The 20,762-nt window shown below is 52.0% G+C and overlaps 1 protein-coding gene across 1 annotated transcript in view; it reads left to right on the top strand.

Annotated features, from left to right (window-relative positions):
• Positions 1–19,652, top strand: part of LRFN5 (leucine rich repeat and fibronectin type III domain containing 5) — a 44,115-nt gene extending 24,463 nt beyond the window's left edge. The window contains exons 2-3 of the mRNA XM_062577032.1: positions 16,090–17,497; positions 18,182–19,652. Of these exons, the coding sequence (XP_062433016.1) occupies positions 16,110–17,497; positions 18,182–19,124 (2,331 nt within the window). The 5' untranslated portion in view covers positions 16,090–16,109 and the 3' untranslated portion in view covers positions 19,125–19,652. The remainder of the gene's footprint in view (positions 1–16,089; positions 17,498–18,181) is intronic.
• The last annotated feature ends 1,110 nt before the right edge of the window (positions 19,653–20,762 follow it).

Here is a 20,762-nt window from a genome sequence, read left to right as displayed (position 1 = left end):
CTTTTGAGCAGCCACTTCAGGAACTGTTTGTGATTTTAGCAGCTGGTCGCTTGGATCATGCCAATTTGCTTCCAGCACAAGCGTGCTTAAGTGTTTGAGTATGTCCTTAGAAATTGGCCTCTCCCACCCGCAGCCAGGCACGCGGCGCCTCGAGGGAGCCTGCCCCGTCTGTCCGTGTGTTTCTGGTGTGGGGCCTGAACCCGAAGCTCAGGCTGGGCTTGCCCTTGGCTGGTGTGGGTTAACGAGGTCTCCGAGCGGTTCCTGGGCTGAAAGGAGCCGGTGCACAAGGGCTGGGGAGCAGCCGCGTGCTGGGGCCGCGGCGGGGCCAGGACCCCCTGGGCTGGCACCGATGGGGAGCTGCTGCGCATTGCTCAGCCCTGTGTGGACGGACAGGGGATCGCCGGTGCGGAGGAGCTTACCCAGGGGCGTGATGGATTCTTCATCACTGATGTCCTTCTGAGCAGGATCACCCTGGACACACACCAGACCAGACCAGGCAGAAGTCCCCGTTCGGCTTGGGGTTTGGTGCAGCGGGCAGCGTTCCCTGTGCTGGCCTTGCTGAGTCTGTTGATGCCCTCAAGCAGTAAGGCCCCTGAAAGCCCCCTGCATTTAAGGCAGAGCTGGTCCGGAGGTGCCGGGGGCGTCTCTGCTCCCGCGCCGCGCACGTTGCAGCAGCGATGCCGTCTGTAAGGGGTATCCGTCCATGACCGCTCCTCTCTCTGCACGTCTTGCATGAGAAAGCGCGATCTGTGGAAAATAGATCGGTGACCCACCTTTGGCTCCGCGGCCGAGACCCGTCAGCTGCTTCCTGTGCTCAGGCAGGCTGGCTTCCCAGTTTTCGCGGGGCCCCAGCATTTACCTCTGCGCGCGGAGGGCTGTGGTGCTTCAGCTGAGAACGTCCTCGGGGAAGGGCTGCTGATTGGGGCCGAATCACCTCCTTTGACCTCCTGGCAACAGTCTTCCCAATGCAGCCCAGGGTGCCATTGGCCTTCTTGGCCACAAGGGCACATTGCTGGCTCATTTCACTTTAGCAGCATGCAGAAATTTTTAAAAATAAAGCCTTTTTATTAAAAGAGCAGTCCCCTGAATTTAATGAAAGGGCACACGCTCCTTGGTGGAGCTGTACTATTAAAGTGGAACAGAAATTTTGCTGGTGCAGAGTTTTTCTGTAGGTAGAGGCAGAGTTCCTGAATGATTCCCAGACCCTTTGCATGGGAATATACTTGGCTGTGGATAAATTTAAAGTTTCCTGTGCTCCAAAAGCCCTCATCTGATGTAACCCAGAACAAGAACCCAGGCAGGTAGTGGTTTTTCCACTCCATATATTATTTGAAATTTTCAAGAGTGCTGACTCCAAGGTGAACCTGGGGCTTTGCAGAGACGTTTTCATTGCTTTTTTCCGGAGCAAGTCTCCATCAGATGGTCTGTGGCCCCAGACCCGGAACACTTCATCAGATGTGCCAAGTTTGGCTCAACTCCTCCAACGTGCACTCTCTCTTTCTTGCTTTGGCTTTGTTCTGAACAAAAATTGCCCTGGTTAGTAGTGCAGTTGCTGCAGCTGGTTGCACCGCAGGCGTAAGTGCGTTTCTGCGTTATGTCCTACCGTACCGTTAAGTGCCTCAGGTAGATGTCGTTCAGGCTTTGCAGCTTCCACTGTCTCTTTCGTGTATGTGCTGTCAGTGACATGCGTCAAGATTTGACATGATGTATTTCAGATTCCTCTGTGCAGTGATGCCAGGATCTTCTGAAGGCTCAGTCATGTATGCGGTGATCACTCTGGATGATTTTCATGCTAAACCGCCTCTTCTTCTGTGAGAAGAAAGGACATCCTGGTGTTATCATGTTTGTGATATATAGGTGTATGTTCCCTTTGGCTATCCCAGGTCCATGTGGGCGCCTGAGTAGAGTGCTTCCGTACCTGTTTGGAAGATAACTGATGGGATCCCTGTGCGTATTTGCTCTTGTGCCAGCTGGGGCTTCCACACTTCGTTCGCTGGCTGTGTCACTCGGAGGTTCCCCAGCGGCAGGCGAGGAGCTGCTGGTCAGATCTGGACTGCGTTCTCCGAGGGGAGGGAGCTCCCCTGCAGCCGGTGGGGACAGGAAACGTGGTGGCCCAACAACTGCCCACCAGAAGATGCTGTTGCACTGGGGGTTTCACAAGTGCACGCAGATTTGGCTGAATAAGTAGGTGGGAAATTTCAAGGCATTTTATTAGCCTCTCTGTGCTTTAGTTAGTATAATGTGTAATTTCAAAATTATCAGAGTTAATTGATTAGGTATATTATTCTGAACTTTTCAAGCTTTTCTGTTTGCAAATCTTCATTCTAGAGACTAGCCTTTATTTCTATTTTTGTTCCCCCTCGGAGGCTAAAATGTTGAAATTTCTCGTGGGATTGAAGTTCCACCTCTGTTGTGTTGAAAGCCGCCGAGGACAGCGGTGGCCCTGCGGGCGCCGGCTGCAGCTCCAGGCCCGCTGGCCGTGCCGCCCCCGCGCCCGAGGGTTTGCGCGGGGGCACGGAGGTGGTTTGCGCCCGCGGACCCGGCGTGTTGCCGGGCTGGCGGCGCGGCGGCAGGGCCGGGCCCGCGGCTCCCGGCAGCGCCCGGCGCGGGGGCAGTGGGAAGCGCCCGCGGGCGCCTGGCTCGCCGCTCGTCTGCAGGACTGGCGTGGGGAGGAGCTCTTTGATGCTGGTGGGGCTCACGGGGTTTCTGCTTCCTCCGTTTCCTCTGCAGCACGCGCTGTGAATTGGTCAGAGGCGTTTAACCCTGGGCTTGACCTAGTCTGGCAGGTCCAGTCTTCCGCTGAACAGCGTCTTCTGTTAATGAAGTTGTATGCTAGGAAGTTTTACTGAAAAAAAGGAAAGACAAAGTGTGAAAATTTTTTTAGCCAAAATCATATTTTGGAAAACTTTGTGTTCTGACCCGCTCCCCCCCCCCCCCGGGGGAAAGCTGCTGATCTCGTTGTTGAGGTATTGGACTTGCCAGGGCGAACACGCGGTTACTGACCCGCGCGAGGCTGAGCCACCGTTCCGGCCACGACGGCGATTTCTGCATTGCTTGCCATTGCCGAGTGGTGCTGGGAGCAGCCTGTGGCACTGGGGAGACTGGGAGCGAAACCGGGCGTAAAGGCGTCGTTGCCTGCGGGGCGAGGAGGTCTCCCGCGCCGCCTGTGCGGCCGCCGGGAAGCGGGTGAGGAGCTCTTCTGCGACGCTTGGCTGGACGCGATGCTCCTCACCGAGGTTCTGGCCGAGCCCCGTGGCGCACGGGGCGCCGCGACCGCGCGGGCGTCGTGCGGGGAAGCGGCAGAGCTCGGGGCCGCGGCGTCGCCCTGCCGCCCGGCTCGCCTCGTCCGCCTGCCCGCGCCTCCCTGCCTTCCTCCCGTGCCTCGGCTTCGCTTCCCTGGGGGACGCCCATCAGCCAGGTATCCCCGGAGCCGGCGTCCGCACGGTACAGGTGTCCCTGCGCTTTCCTGGGTGTTGCCCGTCTCCGGGCGCTTTCCAGAGACTCTCCTCTATGCCTGGATGTCCAGAGCCTCATCCAGAACGGTTTGTCGTTGCTTTGGCACCTTGGGACAGGCCACACACTGCGTTATCTTGCTCCCCCCCCCAGTGTTACGAATTCACTGTGTTTTGGCAGCTGAAATGAAGCTCTGGAAGCTGGAAGATTGCTTTTGCATGGCTGGACCACTTGAACACGCTGTTGCCCTTTCTGTCTTCCTCCTTCAACCCATATATCTTTTCTCTCCCAGAATTTACTGCTCCCGCAGAAGGGGTTCTGGCTAGTACGCAAACATCGCTTCCTCCAAGCTCAAGAGCGGTGCATCCCTATGAGTAAGAAGTGCAGCATAAGGGGCAGGAGACCTGCATGGGTGAGCAAGGAGCTCCTGGCCAAATTCAGACATAAGAAGAAAGTACACAGACTGTGGAAGAGGGGACAGGTTACCCAGGAGAATTATAGGAATGCAGTCAGAGTATGTAGAGATGCGGCGAGGAAGGCTAAGGCCCAGCTGGAATTGAGTCTGGCAAGGGATGTCAAGGACAACAGGAAGGGTTCTTCAAATACATCAGCAGCAAGAGGAGGACTATGGAAAATGTGGGCCCACTACTGAATGGGGCGGGGGCCCCGGTGTCAAGGGATACAGAGAAGGCAGAATTACTGAATGCCGCCTTTGCTTCAGTCTTCACTGCTAAGGGCAGCCCCCAGGAATCCTGCAGCCTGGACGTGAGGGAGAAAGTCTGGAGAAGGGAAGACTTTCCTTTGGTTGAGGAGGATAGGATTAGAGACCTGGGCAGGCTAGACATCCACAAATCCATGGGCCCGGATGGGATGCGCCCACGGGTACTGAGGGAGCTGGCGGATGTTGTTGACAGGCCGCTCTCCCTCATCTTTGAAAGGTCCTGGATAACTGGAGAGGTGGCTGAGGACTGGAAGAAAGCTGGTGTCACTCCAGTTTTCAAACAGGACAAGAAGGAGGAGCCGGTCAGCCTCATCTCCCTCCCTGGAAAGGTGATGGAACAGCTCATTCTGGATGTCGTCTCGAGACATATGGGGGAAAAGAAGGTGATGAGGAGTAGCCAGCATGGATTCACCAAGGGGAAATCCTGCTTGATAGCAGGTAGATGTAGATGTAGGGTAGATGTGGGGAGAGCAGTGGACGTTGTATACCTTGACTTCAGCAAGGCTTTTGACACTGTCTCCCGTAACATCCTCCTACGTAAGCTCAGGAAGTGTGGGTTAGATGAGTGGACAGTGAGGTGGATTGAGAAGAGGCAACGGGCAGAAATTGAAGCACAGGAAGTTCTGCCTGAATGTGAGGGGGAATTTCTTCCCTGTGAGAGTGACGAAGCACTGGACCAGGTTGCCCAGAGAGGTTGTGGAGTCTCCTTCTCGGGAGATCTTCAAGGCCCGCCTAGATGCAACCCTGTCTACCATGCTCTATGTGACCCTGCTGAGCAGGGAGGTTGGACTAGATGATCTCCAGGGGTCCCTTCCAACCGTACTGATTCTATGATTCTATGATATCAGGCACAGTCAGCCGTGTTAGTTGACAAGCTTCATGGAGGTGGATGCTTTACAAAAGTAATTTACATCTGTAAAATCAGAGATTTCTCCAAGATGTAAATCACCAGCGTGCGGATTGTTACTGTCAGGTAGAGCGCTTTATCATTGCCGCCGACACCGAAAAGCGCAGGAAGGATGCGCAGGCAAGAGCAGAAGAGCGCCCGAGCGGCGCGTGCTGGCGTTGGAATCGGCGCTCTTTAATTCACGGCTGCCTGCGTGCAAACGGGCGCGCTCGGGAGCAAGGACGTGCCCAGGGCGCCCGCGCGGCTCCGGCAGCCGACCCTGCTCCCGGGAGGATGCAGGACCCTTTCCTGCAGACCGGGGAGGTGCTGGGGCCTCGTCCAGCTGCCTGAAGTGCTCTGAGTGGTGTCAGCACCACCTGAAGCAGAATGTCTCATTCTGTTTTTCTGAATGGAAAATATTTTTTTTTTTTGATAGAAATAACGAGATTTTCCTTACAGGAAAATTGGATTTGGGAATTTGCAACATTTTGATTTCGAGAACTCTTTTTTGCATTAAAGAAAAAACTCATAGCCCTGCTTGTTACTAGGACTGTGCGACATCCCCCGTTCTTACGCTTCATCTCTGCCTGCTCATGCTAACGCTGCACCTTAAGCGTCTGGGCTGAGGCGCTGGGTATTGATCATGAAGCTCCAGCTAATGTCGCTTTTATTTGATGCAATGTGTTCCAGTAGTTTCTGAGATGACTTTAATTCATTTTTAAGCAGCAAGCGAGCCGGTGACTTATTGCGGGGAGAGCTCTGCCGCCGGCCCGGCTCGGAGCGCGTTGGGTGAGTCGGCAGTGGGACTCGGAGAGGAGGAGCGCGACCTGCGCCGCGCCGCCGGGGACGGAGCAGCCCTGCCGCCGCAGCGCTCTGCGGGAGCAGCTGGGGCAGAGGCGTGTCAGAGCAAACCCCTTCACGTTTCTGTCGTGTTTTGGTGTTGCAGAAACACTTAGTTTGGAAAATGCCGTGATATCTTGCTTCAATAAAAATGTTTTGATAGGATAAATGCTGTTTTGTTGAAACAACTATTCACTTTCTTCGCTTAGTTGTGTTCAGAGTTTTGAGCTGCGCAATCAATGCTGATACTACACCGGTATTTAGTACGTTTATGTATTATTTAGTATGGCAATATCTCAGTAGTTGAAAAATTTAGTAGCTTGATGCTTCTGAATTTAAAAACTGACCAGAGCTCCTGATCGGCGTGCGGCGGACGCGCTCGGAGCAGCTTTGCGAGGCCCCGCGGCCGCCAGCGCCGCGGGGCGATGGCACGGGGCGGGCGCTGCGCGGGGCGCCGCGGTGGTCGCGGCGCGCGGGGAGCTCCGCGCGAAGCCTGGAGACTCGGGAGGAGCGCGCGTCCCGCCGCCGAGAGCTGCCGCCTCGCGCGTGCTGGCGGAGGGAGCTCCGCTGCGGTCCCTTCCTCCCGCCCTGCCGCGGCCCGAGGAGCCGCGGAGGGAGCAGCTCGTGGTCGGGGTTTTGCGGACGCGGGCACAGGCGGCGCTCCGCCTCGCGGTGCCCGGCGCGGTTCGCGGACCTGCGGCGTCTGCTCCTTCTCCGTGCGTGCCTCCTGCTGCGAAAGCGGAAAGAGAAATGTGTGCGGCGGGAGTGGGTAACGCAGGTGATTTGCTCGCTGGTAGTTATTAATGCAAAATTGCTTAGTTTTGCTTGAGGAAGCCGGTGATTTCTCTGGGAACAGTGCTGCTCCACCAGGAGAACATATTACCGGGAGCTGCTATTTCAAGGATGAGGAGGAAATATAGTGAAAAAGAGGCCGAAATGCGCTCTCAGCCATACTTACTTGAACCCAGAGTAACAGTGCTGCTACAGACAGAGCTCCTTGGGTTTTCCATCGGGCAAGACAGGAGCGCAGACTTCTCCCTTGCTCTTTATAGACGAAGCGAGGAGCTCATTCCTTCACAGGTAAAGGACCTAGAACCGGAGTGCGAATGTTCAGAAACGCTGGTGAAGGAGGAACAGCATAGGTGTGTTTGGATACATCTTTTCACAGCCAGCACATAGCAGAATAACTCAAAATTTACCAACACTTGCGAACCTGGGGCCGGGAATGAAGCCCTGCATTGTGGCGGAGAGGCATCGGGGATGCCGTGTTAACAGCCACGACTTCCTCTGGGAAAACGGCTAGGTGTGAAACAGAAATTAAAGCCTCGCAGCCCGTGGGTTTGATGCATCTTGCACAGCGTAGCTGACTGCACGAACCCGGCTGTATAGCCAGCTGAGCCTAACGAACCGCGGCACCAAAAACAGGTCAAGGCTGTAACTTAAAAAAAAGAGTCCGTATATGAAAAATAAAGAGGGGCAAAATATCGGAGTCTAGCTTTGGTGAACTTTGAGCTCAGATCTTGCTGAGGATGCAATAATTTTAAAATACAGTGGTTTAAAAGCAAAAGGATGGAGAATTCCCCTGCTTTCCTCTCCAGTTTCGGGGCTTTCTGGGAATGGCTATGACCTGTGCGCTGCAAGCGGGGGCAGCAGCTGCAGGAGGCAGTGCGGTGGTGGAAGCGCAGCCGACCGCGGGCGGTGGGGCGGCCGGGAGGGCGGCCGCTCTCCCCGCGCAGCGCGGCTCGCCGCCCGCGGGGCCGGGGCCGGGGCCGGGGCCGGGGCCACGCTTCCCCCGGGGTTTGCCGCGCGGCGCGCTGCGCTCGGCCGTCCGCGCGCCGTTTTTGCACGTCTTTGCTCGGTTCCCGGTGCATTGCTTGGGGATTACTGGGGTGTTTGGTCGTGTGTTTGGTTTTTTCTTCCGTCAGGCAGGGACCTCGCGTGCTTCAACGGGTCGATCGCGTGCGCGGTAAGCGGCGTTAGCAGCATCGTGTGCCCGGTTTGCGCAGCACAACTTTAACGACGTTTGGGCATTCCTTGCGTGCACTCCTCCCTCCGGACAAGAGCTCTGCTGGGTCGTGCAGGACTCCGTTGGCTCTCCGATGCATCCTGCTCGTTAGTCTGTTATCTAGCTGCTGCTCTTAATTCACGTTTTCCAGCTCCCCCACGCTTTATTTGCACTTCCACAGAGATTGGACTTCTCGTTTTGCCCAGACTGTGCTGCATCGCTTTCGGCGCAGCGTTCCCTCCCGCTGGTGCTCAGCGAGGAGCCCCGGGCGCGGGGCGATCCCCGGCTGCCCCCCGGAGCCGCGGCGCCGCGAGTGGGGCCGGAGGCCTCCGGGAGGACCCAGCGAGGGGAGCGCACGAGAGAAAGCCCGTCCCGGCAGGCGGTCTCTCGCAGCTGCGACGCGCAGGGCGTCGGGCGGGAGGATTCGCGGGTGCGGCAGGCTGCCCGGGAAGGAGGGAGGGAGGCGGGGGGGAGCCGCCCCCGGGTGCGCCGGGCTCTGCTCCGCGCCGCTGCCTGCTCCAGGCCTCCCCGGGGGGGAGAAGCGGGCGCCGATCAGACCCCACGCGCCGGGGGATGCACGCGCAAGCGGAGAGCGTGCGGAAGGGGTTGTCCTCTCCCCTGCGCAGCCGTGGGCGTACAGCCGCGTCGTTCGCTTTGCGTTGCCTTCCTGCAGGTGATGGTAAGCCACTTCCAGCAGCAAAATGCAAGGTCAGATGTCCCAGTCTCCTGATAGCTGTAGTATTTCTGTTACGAATCTCTCTCTCTCTGCTAGTCTGGCATGTGTTGTGAAAAGCGCCTCTAAAAAAGCTGCTCTTTGGGCGAATCAAGAAGTTCCTCAGCTGCAGTGGGCTGAATCTTCCCGAGCTTGTCTGATTTTAGAAGACAAACAGTTTGGACTTGTCTAGCGGTTACGCGCTAGCCATCTGGACAATCTAGACCAGCCAAGGAATCGTGCTTACGTTCTGCTAGGACATTGCTGCAGTGAGGGCTGAAAAAATGGGGCTGAAAAATGCACCGTGGGCGAGTGATAGGTGAGACCTGGTGAGAGAGGTGGGGAAAAATGCTGGGGGGAAACAGGGGCAGGAGGAGAGCGGAGGCAGGACAGAAGGGGCCAGCGCTCACGTGCAGCGCCCAGCTCACACGGCGGTGCCACCAGCTTGCGGCTGCCTGCGCGCTGGCACCTGAGCTGGGCACCGGAGAACATGTCTGTCCAGGATGACGGGGTGGAGCTGCGTGCTGCCGTGGGGGCTGCGAGAAGAGCTCTCGAGGATGTGCAGCAGCCAGCCTGGTGCAGTCAAAACTGAGGAGAGCCCTGTGGCAGATGTGACCAGAGCTGAGATCTGCTGGGACTGTAGTCTCCTGGGGAAATCCGGGTCCCCCTTCGTTCCTTGCCCTGCCTGAGGTGCGCTTAGATCTGCTGATCTGAGCTCTGTAAAGGCTTTTGCAGAACACACGCTGAGGTTTTCCCCACCTCCGCTGGAGCCCCGGCTGCAGCTCTCGAAAGGCTCCCAGGGAAGGGACCTCCCAGCAGCACTTGGAGGATGCAAGCTGCCCCTCTGCCCCGGTGTCAGGCCGTCCTTGCTGGTGGAGGATGGCCGGCAGCAGGGTAGTGTGTGCCAAGGGAGGCATGCAAGGAACTCTCGTTCGACGCGTTCCTGCTGCTGGGAAGGGAAAGAGCAGGTCCCTACGGCACCGCCAGCAATGCCATTCCTAGAGAACCTGAGTCTGCTGTGCTCCTGCAGAACCTGTGCCTGCAAGGTCCTGCTGTGCATCTGCACCAGCCCTGCTCCAAGTTAGCTAGAGGGACTTGGACATCTCTAGAAAAGAATTTGCGTCCTGAATTAAAGGTGACACAGAAGTCAGCTTGTCTTATTGCCTGGTGACAAGGGTCATCTGTGAGGTGGGAAGACAACAGAAAGACGCGGAGCATTAGTTTTCAGCAGAGCCTGTGGACGTGATGAGTTATGGGCCTAGGCACCTACTCCAAGGTAGCAAGAATTTGCAATTGGAGCCCTTGATGCATCATCTGTCTGTTTTACACTGATGAGATTTTCAAACAAAATATTATATCAAAACCCTCTAATCTTATGGGTCAGAAGAAAATTAGCAGACAAAATAAGTGCAAGTAACAACTTGCAAATTACGGTGAAGGTTACAAACAATTTAAGAAAACAGAGGTGCTGATGAAACCCATGAGCTATGGGGAATAAAAAGTCAAACAAGCCGTCTCTTCTGTTACATAATTACAGCTTCCACGGCAGAATGACAGCTGAGAAGTGTGGAGAATTGATGTGATTAATAAATATAATACCTTTTTAGTGCAGCCCAAGATATAACCCTCTTTTACCCGTATAACTAAAGATGATATTAAAGAAGAAAATAAGCGAGCATGGGGTATGTTTAGAGTGAATCCATGCAGTGAAACTTCTGGGGCAGCCGGTGCGGCAGCATGACATCAGATGGGCTGTGAAGAGCTGCACCGGGGGCCGCCGCTGCCACCCTGGGACGGCGGTGGCCAGGAGCCGGGGAGAGGGCGCCCCGGCGGCGGCGCCTCCGTCCCGGGACGCCTCCCGCCTCTGTGCCTCCCGGGAGTCGGCACCGCCTGCGCCCGCCCGGGGCTCCGGCCCCTGCCTCGCTTTCCCTTCACCCCCTGCGCCGCAGCTCCGGCCTTTCCCTGGTGACACCTTCTGCTTTTCCGGCTCGGATGCGGTCGTGGTTTTGGCTGGTCGGACAATTTACCCCGCGGGGCTGGGACGTGCTGTCACCAGCTGTCCAGCGAGTTTAGCGCTGAAATCCACCTGCATCAGCTGGTAAGGGCAGGCCTGCATTTCTTTAATCATGCACAGGCATTTTCAGGAGATGGATTTTTTGTTATAAAGTGTCTTTTAGGAAAGCTGTCAGCTCTTGAGTGAAGGACTCCCTAGTAGTTTGCATAATCACTGATTCCTTTGGGGAAAGGCTTCCTGTGCACATGAGAGTACAAAAAAAGTGCTATATATGTGAATCAAAGCGTTAATGCTTCGGAAATAGTGTTTCGTGCTTTTGGTGCATGTAGTGCTTTCATGCTACTCCATATACTCACTGCCCTTGATAACGGCCTTTGGAAACTTAATTAATTTTTGCTATTGTTGTGCCAAGCACTTTATAGTGCAAAAAATTTTGCCCAAGCTTCTTACAGACAGAGAAGCCCGGAAGAAGGGGGTGCACGGCGAGGCCGCGCGGCTCTTCGGGAAGGACGATGCTGATGGGGCTCTGAGCTCGCCTGCAGCTCGTGGCGCGCCGGAGCCAGGGCGCAGCGGCGGGCGCTGCCGCGGGGCGAGGAGCCGGGTGCAGCCCCCGGCAGGCCCCGCGCGGGAAGCGGGGGCAGCCGGGGGCGCGGGGGCAGCCGGGGGCGCAGGGCAGGGCTGTCCCGGCCCCGCGAGCACGCGCCGCAGCTCGCGGCCCTGCGAGTCGCCAGCCTCCGAGTCCGCTGTGCTCTCCCTGCTGCCCCGTTTCTGGCCTCCTTTCCCCCATTGCTATTTTTTTTTTGCCAGATTAAATATTCTCACTGCCTGCTGGAAGCTCCAGTTTGCAGCTGAGCTTCCCAGACCGCAACACTGGGCGTTCTGGGGTGAAAAATCTGCTCATTTTCTCATTTTCTGCCTCAGAGAGCCCTGGAGAGGCGACAGCCCTGCCGGACCCGGGTTTCCTCCTCTGGCGCTGGCCGTTGGCGGATGCTTTCGGAGAGCCTGTGCGAGCGGGCGAAACTAGCATTTGCGTACATGCTTTAATGTAGTCATGTGTTTTCCCCAACATTATTTAAAATTTTTAAAGCAAGTAACAAGGTAATGCTTTGCTCAATTTATAACCGGTTTCTACCATGAGTTGTAAGCTGTGTCAGCGTTGCCGTCCCTGAGATTTACTTGTATGAGGAGCAAGGTCCGTTGGGAGTGGAGAGGACGTATGGGACGGTCTGGACCGTGTCTACCGGATTGCCGTTGACCTGGCTGGGAGGAGCAGCGCTGAGTCTGGCTGATCTTCAGGAGAAGCGTCTTGTTGTGCTGCCTAGTCTCCTAAGCCGCCTGTTCCTGTGGTTCCAACCCTGCTCCGAAACGTCTGCCCGCACGAGCCGGCGTTTCCGCCCCTGCTCCCGCGGTGCCGAGCCGCGGCCCGCGGGTGCCGTGGCTGAGCCGCCGCTGGCCAGCGGGCGGGTGGGGAGTGCTGCCAGCGCGTGGGGCCGCGCTGCTCCTTCGCGCCTGCCCCGCGCCCGGGAGAAGCCCGGGTCGACGCGTGCCAGAAGCCAAAGCGTGCCGGGGCTCTGGCTCCTTCCTGCGTCGTGGCTGTGCCTCACCCCAGCCGTCAACAGCGCTAGTCAGGCTGAGCGCAGAACAGCAAGGCGCACGTCTCCGACACGGGAGGTTGGACTAGATGATCTCCAGAGGTCCCTTCCAACCCCAGCGGTTCTGTATCTAGCAGCGTGCAGCAGAGATCCCCGGGTGAGCCCTGAGCCATCTAGCTCCACAGCTGGTAACAATATGGGGGTATTCCTGTGACCCTGCTCCAGAACTAATTAGTTAATTAAAGGCAAGGCTAATTGTCTTGGCTTTCATTAACAGTCTGGGCAAAGCACGGTGTTCATGTGGCTTAGCTGAGCCCCGGCCCAGAGAGCCTTCTCGGCTCTGCGCATCGGAGCCCGAGAAGGTGGGATGAAGCAGAGCAGGTGGTGCAGAAACAGAAGAGTTCATTTTTAGCTTATTTGCCAAACAGACTCACTGAAATGGTAGAAGAGTGTGGGTCTGGCAACTCGGAGAGCATGCGGAAGGGGAGGCCGGGCAGCCCAAATATCAAATTCCACCATCTGTCTTACTCAGGAGTTATGTACAGTATTCATGGGCACCAGTGGTGTGATGTCTGCTGTGGGACTGCGGACGTGGGGCATCACCGACACTTGTAACGGGGAAGCTGTGTGTGGTGCAGGTCATCAGAAGCTGTGCTATTTGAGGACATCCAAGAGCGGCTGGTCAGCCAGCCTCCTAGACAGGAGGATGAGTCTTGGGTAAAAAACAGCATGTAGAAAACGTCTGTATTTATTTTGACTCCAGACAAGCTCAGGCAATGCTTTGCATTTTCATGTGCACCTAGAGCTAAGGAGAGCTGCTGACACAGTATGTTCCACTAATTCAATTAGGAGAAGGTTGGGATCCCAGAGGCTTCTTGGGGCCTAGTCTGCACTCAGATAACCTGCCCTCTGATAACCTTTACACAAAATTGAAATGAGAGGACCCAAATTTAGTTGCACTCTGGCCTGAGCATGCGAGTAAGGTGGTAATGTACTGAGGCTGAGGAGGCTCTGCCAAGCTGCCCTAAGCTAGTGGTGGAAGCCCCTGGGTGTTTGGCAGAGAGGAGGGGCTCATTTCAGGTATGTTTCAAGTCTGCATTTTCTTACGTCATCCTTTGATTTTGCAATGTTTTGCATTTCCAAGCTATCAGAAGCTTTGCAATCTGCTTTAACCTTTCTGGTTTTATTTTAATCTTGTATAGCTCTTTAAATGAACTTGGCTAAATCCAAGAAATATTGAGCATATTACTTTTGCTACAGCTAAAAGTCTAAATTAGCAGTATTAAGTTAGTAAATCTAAATTAGTATGTTGTCCCCAAACTGAGACAGTTTGGGGGTGTTAGCAGCTGTGGCGCGTATGTCACTAAGCTGGAAGAGTCTATTTTGAATGTGCTATATGGAAGATCTAAGTAGAAAGAGAAGAATCGCATGTGGAAAGCGTTGGCTGCCAACTCACGGCTGTGGGATAAACCCTGTTGCTCCGTTGACTCACAGCTGCTGTTTCAGGAGCAGGTCAGGAGAACGTACTCGGGGAGTTAGCAGCTGCTTTTCTAAGATACACTAAACAGGTTATTTTTGCAGTTCTTCTTTAGCCACTGATCAGTATCAGAATTCCCCTCTAATTCTCTTTTCAGCTGTGGAATCATCCCAATATATAATGCTGACACAGAAGGTATGAAATTTAATCCGCAGAATGTATTTAAACATTGCCTTGAAGTTTGTTTGCTGGCAAAATTAATGCAGTTATTCTCAACAGAGGTACAAAAGGTTTCATTCTGAAGTTTTACAGTTTCTGAAAAGAACGGTCTGCCTCCCGTGACTTTAAAGAAAAAGGAAACAAATTTAATTGGTACATTTATAGAATGGCCGGTTTTCGCTGAAGGGGTCCAATATAAATTGGTGCAACATTGGATTCTATAGCGAACAAATTACACTCTCAGCTGGCTATAGAAAGTAAATTTGTTTTTATATCCTTTTCCAGTTGTCAGATAAATACTGATTCTCTTCAGCGAGCGTCACTGGAGTGTGATAGGGCAAAAGATTGATGTCATGATGAATGACCGTTTTCTAGTCTTCTCTGTTTGGAAGGACATTGTGCCAGTTCCCTGTTCTTGCGGGAGGAAAACCCTCTGCACCTGCATTGTTGTACATGTCTTGATAAGGCAACAGTGAATTGATGTTGGTAGGCATATTAAGCGTGAATATATTGACTACCAGTAACCCATGCCTGCCGAGATTTCACCGGGGAGCTGGGATGGCTCCCAACACTGAAATAACGATAGGCCATGCTTTCAGTGATGCAGTCCCTTTTGGACTTAGAACTGGCAGAGGAAGATCTCTTGGGTTTTTTTGGTATGGACTTAAAGGTTGGAGTCAGTAGTGATAAAAAGATACAGTTTCCTTAAGCTGGCTGTAGAGGCTGATATTTTCACCCATCCTCTTTGCAGCTGTTGGCTCTTAATTTTGCATGGCAGTGTGGGTGGATTACGGATGGACTGGACAGTAGGAGCACTAATTACTGTTCCGGTGTTAAAGGTCCTTGAGGAGTCAAGACTCCTGTTCATAGTTAGCTGTGAAACTTTAATTTATTTTGGATGATTTTTCATAGTACATTTCTAGGATGATAATTTATTTTGGATGATTTTTCTTAGTACATTTCTAGGATGATGACATGTCTGAATAATCCCATCTGTACATATATAATATTACCCATCCCAAAGTGAGACGAGCATTTCATTTCAAATGTGGAGTCCTATTGAAATCAGTTGCTTTACGACTTTGCAAGATTCCTCCGTAAATACATACATATTTCTCAGGAGGACTGTGCTTCTTCCGATGTTCCTTGTTTTTTGGAAGCGGGAAGTATATAGGAATTTATTACTTTTTTTTTTTTTTTTTTTATCAACCTCTGTGTGGTGTGTTGAAGGTCTTCCATATTTAGAAGTTGGCAGTGTGGCACTTCCAGAATTTTTAGAATAGTCACTGATAGATGATTTCATTTAACTGGTATGGGCACTCTTATCTGCTTTGTTTTCATACTCTGTGAAGATCTTGGATCCAGCAACATAAAAGATAAGGTTAATTGAACTGTCAGAATTTCTAGGATGAGAATGCAGCATTGCTGGCTGTGGCATTAGGGAAAAAAGCAACAGTCTAAAATTAGCCTATGTTCCATTTTTATTTAGATCTCTGTTGTTGGGGTTTTTCTTGTTTTTAATTTGTATTTTTGTTTTTGAATGACATAAAATAGCTCTTTTTGAGTTGATTCTGAAAATAACATTAAGATCTTAAGTGTTCAGTGGAAATGCTTATAAACCAATTGAATTGTCATGCTTTGGAGGCCACTGAGAGGTTTAGCTTAGCAAGTAAAGTGCACATGAATCATTCCTTATATCTCCAATGCATAAATGGCATTATCATAAAGTAACTCCAGATCACGAGGTCAAGAGCATCCATTTGTGAGCTCGGTGAATGGAACGAGGGTATATTGCAAGTCTGAGATGAGCCTCAATTCAAGTAGAAGAGGCTTCAAAAGGTCCTATTCATACAATGCACAGTGCCACCAATCCTTACCAAATTGCTTGGTGATTTGCATATAAATAGTTATATGTGTGTATATGTATGTGTATGTATAGATATGAATATCCATAGTTCCTATGGAAGATGCTGTGGAAGTTCTTATGGCAAAATATGGAAGAATTGTCAGGTAATTATCAGATATCAGGTAATTAGAGGAGAACAAAACATGCTTATATGAACTTCAGTTTCATGACTTAATCATAGATAGTTTGTTGTCATTTTTTATTATTCTTTATGCTAAATTTGCTTTATCTTGTAGATATTAACAGAAATTTATTCTCTTTCAGTCTCTTGAACCTGATCTACAATGGAAAAACTGCTTTTGTTTCTGCTGTTCATTGGCATAGCAGTGCGAGCCCAAATCTGCCCAAAGCGTTGTGTCTGTCAGATTTTGTCTCCGAATCTTGCAACCCTTTGTGCCAAGAAAGGGCTCTTATTTGTTCCACCAAACATTGACAGGAGGACTGTGGAATTACGGCTGGCAGACAACTTTGTTACAAATATTAAAAGGAAAGACTTTGCCAATATGACCAGCCTTGTGGACCTGACATTATCCAGGAATACAATAAGTTTTATTACACCTCATGCATTTGCTGACTTGCGCAATTTGCGGGCTTTGCATTTGAACAGCAACCGATTGACTAAGATCACCAATGACATGTTTAGTGGACTCTCCAACCTTCATCACTTGATACTTAACAACAACCAGCTGACTTTAATTTCTTCCACAGCTTTTGATGATGTTTTAGCTCTTGAGGAATTGGATTTGTCTTACAACAATCTAGAAACCATCCCGTGGGATGCTGTGGAGAAGATGGTTAGTTTGCACACTCTCAGTCTAGACCACAATATGATTGACCATATTCCTAAAGGGACCTTCTCCCACCTCCACAAGATGACCAGGTTAGATGTCACATCTAACAAACTGCAGAAGCTACCACCTGATCCTCTCTTTCAGCGAGCTCAGGTATTAGCAACCTCAGGAATTATCAGCCCCTCTACTTTTGCATTAAGCTTTGGTGGAAACCCTTTGCACTGCAATTGTGAGCTTTTGTGGCTGAGGCGTCTTTCCAGAGAAGATGACCTGGAGACCTGTGCTTCTCCTCCACTCTTGTCTGGTCGGTACTTTTGGTCAATCCCAGAGGAAGAGTTCCTGTGTGAGCCTCCCCTCATCACTAGGCACACCCACGAGCTGAGAGTCCTGGAGGGCCAAAGGGCGACGCTGCGATGTAAGGCCCGGGGGGATCCAGAACCAGCAATTCACTGGATTTCACCTGAGGGCAAACTTATTTCAAATGCAACAAGGTCTTTGGTGTACGATAATGGAACGCTAGACATCGTTATAACTACGGTAAAGGATACAGGTTCTTTCACCTGCATTGCTTCCAATCCAGCTGGGGAAGCCACGCAAACAGTGGACCTTCATATAATCAAACTTCCTCATTTGCTGAATAGTACTAATCACATCCACGAGCCTGACCCTGGTTCCTCAGATATCTCGACTTCCACCAAATCAGGCTCTAATGCAAGCAGTAGTAATGGGGATACTAAAATCAGCCAAGATAAGAAAGTAGTAGTGGCAGAAGCAACATCGTCTACTGCTCTGCTGAAATTTAATTTTCAAAGAAATATACCTGGAATACGTATGTTCCAAATCCAGTACAACGGTACTTACGATGACTCGCTTGTTTACAGGTAAGACGGATCCAACCAAACCTGCACTTAGTGCTCCATCAAGCTGTTTTGTATTGATTTATTAATGCACTGTTTCATTATAGTGCATTATTTAGGAGTGGTTACAGTAGCACTTATGCTGATCAGAGCCCTGCCCTAAGAAGCAGATGGTGTGAGACTTGTGAAAGACTAATGCAATTTTTAACTTTAATTTTTTAAATAGGGATATTACTTTGAATGGTGTTATTTTTAGATAATCCAAATGAACTTGTAATCCTCTAAAGTAATCTGGTTAGCGGAAGGATTGTAAAGGTAGATGAGTTAAATGGATCTTAACACTTGCAGTTTTTTGAAAACACAGGAGAAAGATGTCCATAAATGTATTCTTCTTACTGCTTTGTGGTGCAGCGTTTGTGCTGGGGGAGCGCAGGGAGGCACTGGGCACGCCGAGTGCATTTGTTTCGAATCTCGGATGTACCGGTTGCGCCTTACAAAACGCTTTTTAATGGTTTCCTTTACGTTTCTGTTTTGGTTGCTCTCGTGAGGCACTCTGCATCGCTAAGCCGTGCAACGCTGAACGCGGCCGTGGCGGAGGGCGAGGAGCTGCGCGTGGAGGCGCCAGCAGCACGGCGGTGGCTCCAGCGCACGGGTGGCGGGCGACCACACATCGCCCTGGGTTATTCACGCTGTTTCCTTGTCCCCTAGAATGATACCTCCCACAAGCAAAACCTTTCTGGTCAACAACCTGGCTGCGGGGACTGTATATGACCTGTGCGTCTTGGCCATCTACGACGACGGGATCACCTCGCTCACTGCCACCAGGGTCGTGGGGTGCACGCAGTTCACGACCGAGCAGGATTATGTGCGCTGCCATTTCATGCAGTCCCAGTTCCTGGGTGGGACCATGATTATCATCATCGGTGGGATTATTGTGGCCTCTGTGCTTGTGTTCATCATCATCCTCATGATCCGCTACAAGGTGTGTAACAGCAACGGGCAGCAGAAGGCAACCAAGGTGAGCAACGTGTACTCTCAGACCAACGGGGCGCAGATCCAAGGCTGCAGTGGGGTGCTGTCCCAGTCGATGTCCAAACAGGCGGTGGGGCACGAGGAGAGCATCCAGTGCTGCAGAGCTCCCGCTGACGCGGTGGCGCAGGTGTCGGACGCTTGCTCGAGCCAGGACTCCACCACCACTACCTCTGCTTTGCCTCACACGTGGACTTCGGGCGCTGCTGTCTCCCAGAAGCAGAAGCGGAAGCCGGGGCCAAAGCCAAGCAGCGAGCCGCAGAGTGAAGCTGTCACGAGTATCGAGTCCCAGAACACTAACAGAAATAACTCCACGGCTCTGCAGTTGGCTGGCCGCCCCCCCGGCTCCGCGCAGGGGGCCCCCCCGTACAAAAGAGCACAATCCAAGCCAAGTAAGTTCCTCACTTTGCCAGCTGACACATCCAGAGCAAAGCGCAGGTTCTCCCTGAACGGAGAGCTGGTGGAATACCACTGTCACGTTCACTCCCCCAGCGCAGCTGGATTTTGGTCTAGAAGGAGCATGTCCATGAATGGGATGTTAATTCCCTCAGACCACTCTGATGTGGATAGTGGAAAAGCAACTTTCTCGAGTTCTGAGTGGATATTGGAAAGCACTGTGTGACCTTTTTTTTTTTTTTTTAATTTTTCATTTTTCATTTTAATGAGAAACAAAACACCAAACGTTGTGTGAAACTCCCTCTCCTGGGAAGTTGGATTTGGAATTCCACGGTTGTCTCCCTGATTAATGGCTTGTTCATGCAGGGTTCTGTATAAGCCACCCAGTGCACACAGGTTTTTGGTTAATTTTCATTTCATTTTATTTAATAACAAAACGGAAGGCAACATTCAGAGATTAAAAAAAAAAAAGTTAAAAAAAAAAAAAATTAAGGGGTGAAAAAAGCATGAAACAGCACCAGTGCCTTCCCTACTCTAGGACTGGCTTCCTGGTTCTGCAGTAGCAGAAAACAAAAGAGAGAGTTTTCACAGAAAAAGCCTTTTATAAAGGAAATGAGATTTCCTCCAAGCTAACAAATAACCACTTCCGGATCGATCAGTAAAACGGTATTTTTTAAAACGGTCAGACTGTATATTTCTTTCCAGTGACAATGGTGTTGCCTTTGTTTTTAGGCAAATGCTGTACAGAAACAACAGCGCCGTGTTGTTATGTTGTGTAAAATAAAATACTCACTGCGTACGCAGCCCGTGTCGCCGTGACTGCCCGGGCTGGGGGCTCCCGGCGTGCCCGCCCGTCCTCCCGGTGCCCGCTCCGTCCGTCCGTCCGTCCGTCCCGCCGGAGGAGCCGCCCGGATCCGTGCCGCAACGGCGGTCGCGGCGGGGCCTTTGGGCAGAACGGTGTCGGGTTGCTGGGAAGGACGTAAATCTGTGGCAAAAGGCGATAACAGTTGAAAAACCCGGGTAGTGAGGGTGACGGGAGCGCTCCTGCTGCTGTGCTCGTCCTCAAAAAATGTAACGCTTCGTGTTAGTTAAAGCCCGTTTGGACATCGTGTTTAAATCAGAGCTAGCACAGCTCGGCAATTTGAATGTCGTCTTAGAGGCCAAACGCTAATTTTCGTGTGGTCTTTGCGGAATAGCTGCGCTTCACACGCGCGTGCTCGTGCCTGGGGGCCGCGTGCACCCCGAGCGGGGCCGGCCGGCCCGGCGAGGGCGCGCGGCGGGAGCGCGCGGCGCCCCAGGGCTCCTGCCGTCTTCGCCAAAACGTCTCGTGCTTCTCCTGCCTGTCTTGGAAGAGCAAATCTGGAGGGGGGGCTGTAAAGGTCTTTTTTTTAAAAAAAGGGGGGGGGGTCTGTTTCTTTTTCAAACAGCCCCTTTTTTTTCCCTTTGGAAATGCAGGCACCGAAAAGCAAACTAAGCCCCAAGATTAGAATACTTATTTCCTAATGGAAAAGTTGGAAAAAAAAAAAAGCCCTCCTCAAATTTCTCTGCAAAGTTTATATTCTCATAGAGGAATATAAGCATAAAAGTTAGCTATTAAATAATGCATCACTGGAGATATAGTATGTTTATGCAAGTTCTGATGGTCTGAAAAGGGAGGTGTTGTCAAATGTGGTGAAAGGAGTACTTAAATGGTCCGCCGAGGAGCTAAATCTCTGGAGACAGTACCTTCGCTTTATGCTTGGGTAAGGAGGTAGCTTTAAAGGTTTTCTGCTGAGGTCGTTTTAATCATGTGCGTTTTAAAAATATCAGATGACAATGCTGTATGTGTTGTCTCAAACTGGAAGTCAGTCGTGTCTAATGTTTT

Source organism: Rhea pennata, chromosome 5, assembly GCF_028389875.1.
Source record: "Rhea pennata isolate bPtePen1 chromosome 5, bPtePen1.pri, whole genome shotgun sequence".
In the NCBI taxonomy this organism is placed as follows: Eukaryota; Metazoa; Chordata; class Aves; order Rheiformes; family Rheidae; genus Rhea; species Rhea pennata.
Note: the sequence above shows the minus strand (reverse complement) of the source record. Positions and strands in the feature narration are given on the sequence as shown.